Source organism: Lissotriton helveticus, chromosome 5_1, assembly GCF_964261635.1.
Source record: "Lissotriton helveticus chromosome 5_1, aLisHel1.1, whole genome shotgun sequence".
In the NCBI taxonomy this organism is placed as follows: Eukaryota; Metazoa; Chordata; class Amphibia; order Caudata; family Salamandridae; genus Lissotriton; species Lissotriton helveticus.
Window position 1 is genome coordinate 1,997,967,360 of NC_136065.1, and position 13,994 is coordinate 1,997,981,353.

Sequence of the window (13,994 nt, forward strand, 5' to 3'; positions counted from 1 at the left end):
CTAACGATGCCGACGACGGCCGCGGACGACGCCTGCCGGCGTGCAGGGGTATTGCTACGCAAAACAAATTCCGGATCCAGTCTGACGCCTGGGGATATTCTAAGGTAAGGAATCTATCACTAACTAATGTCTCTTACAGATATATCGTTACACAAGTAGTAACTTGTGCTTTTGTGTCTTAGACCAAATGGCCTCAACATTCCTCTGGGGTAACTTGAGACCACGCATGGCTCTGGCCCATTGCCAAAGAGCCCCATTTGATGGTGGGATGGGGATGACCAACCTTTTCCTTTATTATATTGCAGTGCACCTTCTAGTGATCGATGACTTGCTCTCCAGGGGATGGTCTGATCCTGCCTACCAGTTAGAGTTGAGCAACCTGGGGTTCTTGCAGATCCAGGCAATGCTCTATGGCTCCCCAATTCCCCATGCTATTCCGGCAGTGACTAGAGCATGGTGCTCCGCACTTCGTTACACCCAGCTGCAATGCTAAACTCACACTTCAGACAACTTTGTGGCATGGCACTTAGATGAGGGAGGTGAAGGCGTTAGAAGGGTTCCAGAAATGGGATCTTATTGGCATTACGCAACTCAGGATGTTTGGTCGGGGGGGTCATCTGCACACCTTTCAGGACTTGCAGGGCTCATACTCCCTTAATTCCACTCAGTTTTTATAAATACCTACAGCTCTAGCACGCCTATGACCTGCACATTCCTGTGGGCACTAACCTTCCTGAGTTTAGTCCATTCAAGGCCAAACTTCTTATGCGAGACCTGGGGAAGGTGAGGTTGGTGTCCCAGATCTACCAGTCTCTTGTTAACAATTCCGATTGAGCATTTCTGGGTATGGTCACCATGGTGGCCAAGCGCGACATAGGGGCCAAGTGGAAGGACCCTGCCCCCCCATGGTGTCACGTTAGCGCAGAGGACTGGATTGGTGCGCCTCCCAGGAAAAGGGGTGCTGACCAAATACGAACGAGTGAGGGACAAATGGCTGGACCTACTGGGCTAAAAGCATTATAGATGTGTATTGATTCCCACTATTTCTGTGACTCTGGTATACCTTCTGTCAGCATGTAATGTGAATGCGGATCCTTCCTAAATACCACACAATAATTATGAAATGCACTGTGTGTTCTTGTGCTAGGAAATGTCGTGTCCACGTTTTAAAACCTAATAAAGTTGATTATCAAAAAAGCAATTTAGCTCTATTAAAGGCAATTTAGCAAAGCAATTTAGCTCTATTAAAGGCAATTTAGCGCAATCTTATAAAACACATCATGATTAAAGGTTGACATCATAAAAAGATAAAATATTTCAAAATAAATAGCTTAGATCACTATTGTTTCATCTTATTGCCATTGCAGTCTTTCAAAAATATACACACGGAGATGTATAAAATGTGGACAAGTTAGATTAAAACATGGACTATAGGGGCTTGACCTAGACGGCCAACATGGCGGTCGCTTTTTAGTGCAGCTCCGATACAACCACTTCTGTCCGGCATGAAGCCCGACTTGTACCTGCTGCCATCGTGTATTCCCTAGTAAACTCTAGGATTCTGACCACAAAGCCCTTACCTTCCTGCCCACCACTGCCCTTCAGAGTGAGCCAGACACCTGATGGAGCTGTGAGGCCTGTGGCGTGGTAACGCCGCAGTGGAGCTCCGAGCACGGTGAGCCACACGATCGCTATACCTCGTTAGATACTCTGGTGGTGTTTCTGAGGGCTGGTGGTATAACCGCTGAGGGAGACTTATCGGGGAATGGGTGGTGGAGCCCGAGGAGGCCTACATGTTGAGGAGATGCCCTGGGCCGCTGCTTGGAAGAGCCGGGCTCCGAACCTGAGCGGGCATTAGAACTAGAGACCTGCTGCTATCTCCCTCTGTGCCACTGGATCAGTTGCCTCGGGTGTCAGGGCCTGGGAATCTGGCCTCCGTCTGATTGCTGCTGTGGCGCTTGGGGACTGATGTGGAGTTGCGGCCCTGTATCAGTGCTAGCCCCACTAGCTTGCTCTCTTGCTCAAGACCATGGGCGCGTCAGTCCCACATTGCGGCTACCAATGCCATCCATCTTGCCTGTGCCGCGGCTGTAAACGGGCCGCGGCCTCTCACCTCCTGGGGTGCTACTGGAGCAGTTGCGGCAGAGGCCCAGTGACCAGACACCTAGTCCACCTCCCTTGGGAGCCCAAGACTTTTGGTGGATTGCTGCGCAGGATTTACTGGGAGCACCCTCACCCACCTGCCTTCTCATCATGTGCTGAAGCCATTGATCAACCTGCCTGTGAAGCCCAAACATCCCCCCGCAAGAGCCCTGGTGTGTTGAACTTCTATGCGTGGGGTCTCACTGTGGTTGACCTCACAGATCGTTTTGGGGACTATTGATACTGCGCCCTTCGTACCAGTCACTGCCGGAACTCTGTTTATGACTGGCTGAGCCCTTCCTGGTATTTGGCCCTGAGAACTGTGATTGCCGCTGAGGCTTATCTCTCCTTTTCCTTTGGCACCTCTCCATTTATTTTAGTCATCGTTTGGGTGGGGCCTATTTAAGCTGATCTGGGATCTTGCTCCCCCCTTTTGGGGTGACTGCTACTTCACAGGCTCCCAGATGTTGACTTCAGCTTAAGGGGAAATCTCTACAATGTTTGTGTTGTAATGGGCAAGGATAAAACACCCAGTCTGCCCCTACACAGAGACGCATGGACCAATAAACTACTGGCTCCAATAATGGCCCTCCAGGCCCCTCAAACAGTGATAAACCGACCTCTCTGCCTAGTGAGCTTACTTTAATACTGCAAGCTATCCAGACATCACAAGCCGCGATGGAAAAACAAATTGGTGAGGTGCGGATAGATGTGGCACTGCTGCTCCAGGATCTCCGAAACGCCACTGCGTGAATAACTGAAGCTGAATCTTGGATCTCCACGGTTGAGGACGATGTTTTCACTCTCAAGACCCAGGTCTTCACTTTATTTACCCACATGGCGGAGCTCCATAGACACGACGAAGATGCAGAAAACCGCTCTAGGCATAACAATTTACGCCTAATTGGAGTTCCCGAGAATACCAAGGCTGCAGAACCCCAACAAATAGCAGACTAAATGGAACACTGGATTAAATCCTTGATACCCACTGATCACCTGTCTTCATGGTTTGCAATTGTGAAATCACACTAGGCCCTGACCCCTAAAACTCCACCGGGAGCTTCACCCCGACCAATAATAACGCGCATTCTGAGTTACAGAAACAGGGATGTGAGCCTCAGGGAGGCTCGACTATATTCAGACCTCAGATGTGGTGACAATAAGGTTCTCCTTTTCCCAGATTACACTTGTAGGGTGCAATAACGAAGGCTCTCCTATTTTGAGGTTAAACTGAAACTGAGGGTTAAGGGACTTCCATATCACCTTTTGTTCTCATCTAGACACAGTGTCCTCCATCTCAACAAGTCCATTTTTTGTAATGGTCCTGAGCCTGCATGGCAGTGGCTTATTGGGGATTGTCTACTACATGGATCCACTATCTCCTCTTCACACAGACGGGACACTGCTGATAACCTGGAATCATGGTCGCTGCCTAAACCCCGCAGGCAGTACACTCTATGCCAGAGGTGACTAAGAACTGTTCGACAGATATCACCCTCGCAATCCCTCACCCCAGATACAACTACTGCCACTATCTCTGCCTACTTCGAACCCCCTACTTCGAACCCTACCTCTGAGGGACTGGTGGAGGATGAGGGACTGGGGCTGACAGACAGTTGGCCTCACTCTTTGCCTATCCGGCTGTTCCTCGCACAGATTCTGATCTTTCCCACAGCCCTGCGATTTGACTGTGTTTGAACTCTTAACAGCTGCATATACTCATGTGCCATGTACTGTCCTATTTGTTTTCCAGTTGTGTTTACTCAAACACCTGCCCAATAGTTCCAAAGGTCTTTCCATGGACTCAAAATGGCGGCTACTGTCTTAACGGATCATCCTTACTATGATGGGGGTTACCCCCCTTTTACATTTCTACATTGTTATGTATATTGTTTTTTCCAAAGAATATTTTTTTCAGGGCTGCAGATAATTCTAGGGTGGAAGTGTGGTTGGGCTGGAGTGGGGGGCTGGGGGTTCTTTGCAAGACATTGTTCTTTCAATCTTGTGTTTTGTATTGTGTATTTTTCTACTTCTTCCCTTCCCTTTCAGGTTTTGACACACACCTTTGCAATGATTGTGACTACACCCTTGGGGTGGTGATCACTCGTAGCGCACCATTGTTACCTTCTTTACCACACTACCATACCCTGACGGGTCTCGTTCCTGGGTTATCCACTTTTCATAGTTACTCTCATCCCCCATCTACATGACTTATCAAGTTTTGTCCTGGAATTTTAACGGTCATCTAGACCGAGTGAAACGAGCTGTAGTCTTCACCTTTGCCAATTGTCTTCTCCCTGAGGTGCTATTGCTTCAGGAGACTCACCTTCTGGGAAAGCATTGTACCTTCCTCGCCCGTAAGTGCTACGTAAGGGTCTTTCATGCAGGGAGCGCTATCCTTTCGCACTGTTCCTTTCCCTTTACGGTTTCTCATGTAAGGCACAACCAACAGGGGCTTTAGAGGGCACGTTGGAGGGACAGGTGGTCACCCTAGTGTGCCTTGACGCACCATCCGCTTCTCTGGCTGCCAGTCTTGGCGACCTCTCTGAACTTCTTCTACACCTTCCACAGGGGTTACAGTAATAGGGGGTGATTTTAACGGTGTGCTGAACCATGACTTAGACATCACGGGACCCCCTACCACTTCTAGACATACTGAGGCATGCCGTCTTATTGACTGTACCACTACTCTAGGCCTCTGTGATGCCTGGAAGTCTAGACACTGGCTACTACGTCAGTTCACACACAAATCAGCAGCTCATCATACTCACTCCCAGATAGAACAAATTGTATTGCCTGCCCCGGACTGTTGATTCTTGACCCAAATTCAAATCTTGCCACGTGAACTCTCAGACAACTCTCCTTTGCTCCTTCATCTTGGACACCCTTCATCAGGACTCCACCCCATATGCCATCTTAATGCCTGGTATCTTCAGAATAGGACGCTCGTTTAGTCCCTCAGTACTGAACTTCGAGCCTATTTTCATAGCAATGAAGGGTCAGTTGCACGAGTTGGCACCCTGTGGGCTGCTAGTAAAGTGACACTGTGGGGTTTTGCCAAGAGTTCTATTAGAACTTGGGAGTGTCAGAGTTCCTGCTTACTGCCCTGTTACAGGCACGCGCCCTTTGCTTGGAACAGTGCAGAAGATGTCTCCCGTCAATTAGGTCTCCTCCGCGACATTTGTATGCACTCCCTTGAGGCAGTCAGGCATCTTTGATGGGCCACAACGGGTAAGATTTACAGTTGGGGAGACAAAACTGGAAAAAACTTTACTGGCTGACCTTTTGTCAACAAATACATAGAATCATCCCGAAATCATAGACGAAACTGGTTGTTCAAGACATTTTCTTCCTGAGATAGTACAGACTTTTGCTCAATATTATAGGAAGTTATATTCAACTCCAGTGGACAGGGATACAGTCGCTTCTGAGGCTTTCCTTTACACTGTCCCTCTTCGTTGCCTATCTCCCACTGAATCCCATCTACTCTAGGAACCCCTCCTGGCTGAAGAGATTAGGGTAGCGTTTTCCGGTCTGGCATCTGTAAAGACCCCTGGCCCAGACAGCTTTCCTACGGAATACTATACTAAGTTTAGGGAAATTCTCATCCCCTATCTTTTGTCCCTATATAAAGAGGTCTGTTGCTAATGCCCCTTTCCCGTCAAATTAGATTTGGACACCTTTGTGGTAATACCGAAGATGCAGCCCGCTCCTCCTCATACACAAATTATCGCCCAATATCACTCCATAACTGCAAAGTTAAAAGTTTTGCCCCAGTATTGGCAATCGGGCTCAAACATGTCCTGACCAAATTGGTGCAGCCAGACCAATGTCGCTTTATGTCATCCCAGAATATGATACACTGCCTTCATCGGCTACACATGGACCTGGCCCACCGTCATCGATTGCCTCAGGATTTGACACTGCTCATTGATTTTTAGAAGGCTTTAAACAGGGTGGACTGGAGCTACCTCCAATTGGTGTTGGCTCGCACTGGCTTTGGATCTCGGTTCCAGAGCATGGTTCGTGTCAATACCTACCCTACTGCTCAGGTGCGGGTCAATGGGCTCCTCTCCACAACCTTTTCCATAGAACAAGGGACTAGGCAGGGTTACCTCCTGTCCCCTCCCCATTTTGCCTTTACAATAAAGCTTTTGGCCCAGCTTATCCATACAGATCCCCAACATTCTGGAAGCTTTTGGAGCACTGGCAATGAATACCGCATTGCTTTGTTCGCAGACGACGTTCTTTTATAGCTCACGTACCCTGCCGTGAGTGGGCCTCATAGTCTTCAACTGCTTAACATTTTTTAGGCAACCTCAGGCCTTCGGATGAATTGTTCCCCTGGCACCATCTAGAGACTGTTTCGATTGGCAAACAAATATCCCTCTACGCGGCTTATTTTTAAATACCTGGGCATATAGGTTACTTTACACCCGGAACTTATTTGGACTCTTAATCTTCAACCCCTAAAGCAGATCTCACCAGATAGCAGACATTCACTGTAATGGGGCGCATCGCTCTATATAAGATGATGATCCTTCCATGATTACTCCACATCTTTCAGAACCTACCACTTCATTTGTCTCTGGCGTGGTATTGCAATCTGGATGGAACCACAAATAGATTCAGACCGCACCTGGTTTTCCCACATTGTCAATGGGGGCCCTATGATGGTGGTCTAGGAATGACTAATCTTTACCTTTACTACTAGTCTCCCACCTTCTTGTTATCCATGATTGGTTTAATGGGGGGGGTGGTCCGATCCTGCCTATCACTTAGAACTCCTGTTGTTGGGTTTCCCTTGCTTGCAGCCCATGCTCTATGTATCCCGGTTTCTCTTTCTGTATCCCAGGATGATTTCCTTTGCATGAAGAGCTTTACTTTGACACGTGCAATGGGAGACTAGACTTACACAATACATCCCTCACTGGCATGGTACCTGGTTGAAAGAGGTGATGGTACTCTGATGTTTCAAAACTAGGGACTTTATTGTTATCACACAACTGGGAGATGTGTGGTCTGGGTCACATATATGCTCCTTCCAGGACCTTCAACATACATATACCCTTGCAAATACTCAATTTTAAAAATACCTTCAGCTCAGACATGCTCTCCACACTCCCATCCAGTCAGCTGAAACCCTCCCGGAGTTTAACCCATTGGAGGCTAAGCTTCTTATTGGTAACCAGGGCCATGGAGGAATCTCCCAGAATCCTCATAGTCCATTCCCCTGGTTCGCTAGACCATCTTAGAACCCATTGGGAGGGCTGGTTGGGTCCCATGGAAGACCAAGATTGGCGAGATACCCTGATGGCCCCTAGTGAACTCAACATCTCCTCTCGGCTGCGGCTGGTACAAACATATTACCTTTATTTTGCATATCTTTCTCCAATCCACCTGTGTGGGGCAGGCCTTCGGCCAACTTCTGCCTAACGCTGCTGTGGCTTTGAACCAGCAGACATTTATCGCATAGTATGGTCCTGTTCGGGGGTACATCATTATTGGACCAGTGATCTGAGATTTGTCTTATGCCCCTGGGCGGGACGTTTCCCTTTCCCCCTTATTGATATTACTTGGTGTGTTTGAGGGCTCCTGGGGAATGAGGGCTTAGAGGGCATTTCAAGCACAGCCATCCTAGTTGCGAAATGGGACATTGCTACACGGTGGATGTGTCATACTCCTCTGACCCTGTAGAGATGGAGACGCGGTGTGGATTGGTTTGTGAAGAATGAACTTGTGGTCTGTGAGGCCAGGGGTTGACCCCACAAACACAGACGGGTTTGGGGAAAATGGCTGGGTCAACTTACCCAAGACATGGATATGCATTCTTGGACGTTGTTTGCTCTAATTTTGATGTATTACTTGAGTGTTACTGCCTTGCTTACACGTGGTACTTTATTCTGTATTGCAATGCGTGTGTGCCATTTTTTGCTGCCTTAAATTCAGTAAAATCGGTTTATAAAAAAAAAACCATGGACTGTGTTGAAAGACCAGTCATAGAGATAGCACCACTCTTAGTCAAGTTGCCTACAGTATACTACGTATGTCATACAGAGACTGCCGATACATTTAGCAAATATGCTGATTATTTGGCCATCTGTACTCTGCAAACAGTGAGTGATAGCTAATGAGCAATTCCTTACATTCATTTCACAAAATATTGAATGGAGATGGCTCATCTTCTCTTTGATACAAGCTAGACACACACAGAGAACATGGGCTAGCGACTCTTTGTAATATGGAAAAAATCTGCGGGCCGAATTTCCTCTCAAATAGAAGAACGTTTTTCGCTGCACATTTTTTGGGTTGGAAAGTAAATTGTAGCACATCGAATAATAGGGGCCAAGCACAATGTTGTATGTCAGAGAGCAGCCAGTAGCCTAGGACAGATAGACTAGGTATTCAATCCGGTCTGGCCACTTGTATCATCTGGCTTTAAAAGTTAGTAATTTCCTGGGGCAGATTTACCAGTGTATGAATTATTTAATTGCATGCCAATGCATGTATACATTTTTTCCCCATGATCTGAGGAACTATACATTTTTTTTCAAATTGACAAGATCTATGGTGTACAGGGATCTCCAACATAAAGAGATTGCATTCTTCCCCCCAAAATGTGCATCTTTAAGAACGAAAACCCAACAAGCAGAACAGTCTTCTGTTTAACTGAGCTAATCTTATTTTAAAGAAAGACTCATACTGCACTGACTGCATTCATAAGTTAACCCTTGCTTTATTTACAAAGAGCAATAATAAAAAAAAGAATGTATTCATTATTAATATACTTGGTTTTATTTGTATATATTTGTTTACAATTACTGCACTTGTGAATACATTTTACTGTGAAGTCAACTTCTAGTAGTTTTATGTTGATGTGTCTGTGTTTCTCTCCCCAGGATGTGAAGAGCACACTGAGCAGGTACGATTATCGGCTATTAACAGCTCAACAACAAAAATCGCCCCCCCCAACCCCCCAAAGTCTACCAGTACCTGATGTTTGTTTAATACCTTTCCCGGCGGCGCCGTTGAGCCGGCAGCGCAGACAAAGTATGGCTCTCTGGACACGGCTCATGCTTAGTCGACCCCCCAAAGGCGTATGCACCGTAGATTGTTTGGTGATGTTTTACACTTTTTGGTTCGGCACAGCAAAGTTCCAAGGCTGCGCCTATAGAGTTCGAGTTTGGGAAAGGGTGGGTGACGTCTCTTGGCTAGCAATGATAATACGCTCATTGCAACGCGAAAAAATACTCATTGTGACACTTGTACTTGAGCATGGCTGATACGAAAGGGAAATATAGGCTGGTTACCTGGAATGTACGGGGCTAGGTGCAGTACAAAAACGACATAGAATACATGCCTTTTTACTTCGCCAACAGGCGCAAATAGTATTCCTGCAGGAATCCCACCTAACACTGTCCGAAGCACACACATTGCGGAAAAAGTGGAGAGGAAATATTTTCTCCACAACGTACTCGGCCTTCTCCAGGGGGGGCCACCATATGGGTACGACATGGCACCCCTTTCGTGGAACTAGAGAGGAAGGTAGACGTCCACGGACGATATATCCTAGTGAGAGGCACATTAGACGGTACAATGCTGGTCCTGGGAAGCATCTACGCCCGAACTTTGATCAGGATAGGTTCCTTGCAAATGTAGGACGGGCTTTAACTGACTGGATAGATATTCCCTGGATATTGGGGGGAGACTGGAACATGGTTTTGGATGTTAACCTAGACAGATCGCACCCCCCCCCCTCCAGACGACGGGGGTACTCGAGCTAGCCGACTCATTTAGAACATGGCTTCAGGGATGGGGGCTGTCAGACGTATGGCGTACACTGCATCCTACACACAAAGAGTACTCATACTACTCCCCAATGCATAATCTACACACTCGCCTAGACAGATTCTTGTGTACTAACTCCTTAACCGCATGCATGCGGCGGCTTTTTTCGCGCTGTGCTGCATTTTTAAAATAACCGCGTTACATGACGAGCTGAGCTCGTCATGAGCATGCGAGCGGCGCAACTCATGACGAGCTCAGCTCGTCATGAGCATGGAAGGGGTTAGTGACCAAGTGTACGTCCTCAGACTACCTTGCCAAAACATTTTCGGATCATAGACCACTAACACTTGACCTGCATTGGGGGAGGGTGGCTTCACCAGTACCCACCTGGAGGCTCAAACCCTTACTATTAGAGGATGCCCCATTCCGCACACAACTATCTGACACTCTAATTATTTCCGAGAGAACTGGGACTCCATGTCTTCGAACCTAGTGGTGTGGGATGCCATGAAGGCTGTGATAAGAGGAGATGCGATTGGCCAACTGGTAGGTGCCCGACAAGAAATTCACAGGCAACTATGTGAGGTTGAGGACCGCCTGAAAGAACGGGAGACGGCAGCGGGAATAGACCCTGGGCGTAAGGGAGACTTACAAGTATGCAACATAGAACATGCAGAACTCCTAGAGACTCTGAGGATTATGGAGTATAGGGACCATTTGAGACGCCAACAGGCGGAAGCGGATAGATCTGGAGCCCTGCTGGCTCGTCTGATCCGGGACACTCCCGAAGTCCCTGTGATCACGTGCATCAGAGACGAAGCAGGCAGGGAGGTGAACACACAGTCGGAAATGAATACTGCATTTAAGGTTCACTTGGAGAAGCTATATGCCCCTCCCCCTGAGGGCGCTGGAGATGACATGATGGAATTCCTACGAGATCTACCGTTCCCAACCCTGACCCGGGAGGTACGGCCTGAGCTAGCCGGACCCATAACACAACAGGAAATAAAATTAGCTATCCACTCCCTTAATAGAGGCAAAACCCCTGGCATGGACGGGCTACCGGCGGAATTTTATCAGACTTACTCTGAAACGCTAGTACCCGTTTTAGAGAAAATATACAAGACTGCCTATGAGGTTGGTCATCTACCTGTCACGACCATGCAGGCTTCGGTAATATCCATTCCAAAACCGGGCAGGGATACCCTTGATGTAAGTAATTACAGACCTCTCTCCATGCTCCCCACGGAGTATAAAATACTTAGCAAAGCTATCGCTATGCGCATACAGGCCCATCTCCCTGCCTTAATCCACCCAGACCAATGCGGCTTCGTACCGGAGAGGAGCACCTCCCAGAATACGAGACGACTCCACGCCCTCATGTCGGCCACGCCACTGGACCTGCCCCAGGCCGGCTGTATCGCCCTAGACCTCCGACAGGCATTCGACTCCCTTACATGGAGCTTTATGTTTGAAGTCATAAGACGCTTCGGCTTCCCTGACACTCTGATAAAGTGGATTCGCTTGCTATATACGAATCCAACGGCTAGAGCACCTACGGGCACTCATACCTCGGATAGCTATGACATCTACAGAGGCACCCGACAAGGCTGCCCGCTATCGCCTCTGCTGTTCGTACTAACACTCGAGCCTCTGGCTATCGCACTCCGGACTCGAGCGGCTGAGGTGGGCATTTCCGTTGGAGGCACACATAATCTGATCTCCATATACGCCGACGATATCTTAGTGTACCTCCGAGATCTGAATGAGAACCACTCACACTTAGCGATCATCTTTGATCGTTTTAAGACCGTCTCTGGCCTGGCTATAAACCCGACGAAATCCCTGGGCTTCTACTTCCGAGTCTGACAACGACCTTCTCACATACAATTTGGTGACTACAGGATCCAAATAGCACCGACCACATTTAAATACCTAGGCATTAATGTTTATCGAAGTCAGGAGGACCAGATCGAGGGTAACGTACGGAGGGCAATCAATGGTCTTCGAGGTAGTGTGAACTTTTGGACGTCCCTACCCCTATCTGTCAATAGGGTAGAGTGGCGATTTCAAAGACGGTCCTACTCCCCCGGATACTGTACTACTTCGTAAACCTGCCGGTTCTTCTCCCACAACAAATATTTGCCACGCTGAACACGTTATTGGTTGCCCTCATATGGGGTCCGGGGAGGCGACGAATAAACCTAAAAAAACTACAGTTGAACACCAGACAGGGGGGCCTGGGTGTGCCAGACCTACGAGGTTATTATTATGCAAGCCAACTACAATGGCCGACACATTGGGTGGCGGGTAGGAACCTACATGAGATCGCTTTTACACAGGACCGGCTAGCGCGCGGGGAACTGCACTCCCTTTTGCTGACCACAGCCAAGATTCCCCGAGACTGCCACCCCCTACTACGCACTGCTTTGGGGTGCTGGCGAAAAGCACTGGCGTACACGGCAGGGACCATTCCTTATGCCGATAACATTCCCCTGTTAGGGCTCCCAACACCGCAGTGAAGTCTGACACAACGCAGGTTGCAGCCCTGGACGGAGGCAGGAGTAGATAGAGTGGGCGACCTGTTTGGGGACGACACACTGATGGATCACGACTCCTTTGCACAGTCCACAGTAGCCCCACTGCGAATGTACCTCCTACACGCCTCAGTGACTCACTGTGTACGACGTACATGGGCTCCACAGTGCACCAAACCAGAACAACATGAAATGGTACATCTCCTCCACTACATGGGAACGGGAGGACACATGGTACGATTGCTCTATGTGGGCATTAGGGAACACGCTGCTCTGCCCCTTACCACACTCTGGGATGCCTGGGCTATGGACACAGGAGAGGCTATGACAGATGGGGAATGGAAGATTATCCTAGAACACCACAGGAGAGTATCTAGAAACGTCAAATTCAAATTCATACAGGCTATGATATTACACAGAGCGTATCTTACCCCCCAGAGGCTCCATAGAATGTTCCCGGCTTCCTCCCACAACTGTCCCCGATGTCAGGAGGATGAGGCTGATATCCTCCATATGCTGTGGGCATGTCCGAGAATACGCAACTACTGGGGGACGGTCCGACACACACTATCACAGCCCTGCAAATTCCTGAGGGGGCACTGCCCTGCCTGATAGGACACAAGAAGAGACCCAAGACCCACAAAGCACAACTGAAACTCTTGGACCTGGCACTCATGTTGGCACTCAGAGTTATAACTATGAGATGGAAATCAACCAGACCCCCGAGTGTAGAGGTATAGCGCTCTGATTTGTTAAAATGGGGCAGGACGGAAAGTGCGATCTTGCGTAGGGAGGAGGAGAAGGGGCTCCGTAAACATCCCATAGCACAAGACTGGGAGCGAATGTTGATAGAGATGGAGGGTGTAGATCTAGAATTATCACAGGGGAACAACACATGATCGTATATGCAGGCTGCAGAGCGGTGGACTTATGGGGTGGGGAGATGAATGCTGAGTATAAGGGTTAAACCAGCCAGTTGCTGATGTTTTTTCTGGGCAGGATAAGGTCATTATGCCAAGGAATACAGAGTGTACACAATGGTAAAGCTAGGAGACGTGAGGGGTGGGTGGGACTTGGGTGGGATGAAGTTAAATCAACAGGCGATATTGTAATGTGAATGCAAAAGATTATTGATATAATAGAATGATACACCAGAGATTACAGGGAAGAATGGAAGAGAATACTTGTTAATTCGCCGACAGTTAAGGTTAGAAAACGTGAAAAGACTGATAGATGATAAAATGGTCAAATGTAACATGTAATATTTGATACAGTCATGAATAAAGAGTTTTAAAAAAAACAGCTCAACAAATGTATGAGGAGCCTTTACTATTACTTATTTCACACTACTTTTTACTTATGTATTTGTGTTTCTCAGGTGAGCCCATTTTTCATATCTCACCATCTTCTAATTAGGAGCATAGCTTTTGCAATATTTGTACCCTGAAAGGTACTAATTTTGCCCTAGATATTTACAAATGATTAAACATGAGTTCTTTGGAGTCTTTCTACTCCACGCGGAAAGAA

General features: G+C 47.9%; 1 protein-coding gene across 2 annotated transcripts in view; it reads left to right on the plus strand.

Moving 5' to 3' along the window:
* The window catches only part of LOC144756151 (E3 ubiquitin-protein ligase TRIM39-like), a 526,925-nt gene that overhangs the window by 251,784 nt on the left and 261,147 nt on the right, over positions 1-13,994 (plus strand). For both annotated transcript variants that reach the window (XM_078645729.1, XM_078645728.1), the window contains exon 5: positions 9,042-9,064. In XM_078645729.1, the coding sequence (XP_078501855.1) occupies positions 9,042-9,064 (23 nt within the window). The remainder of the gene's footprint in view (positions 1-9,041; positions 9,065-13,994) is intronic.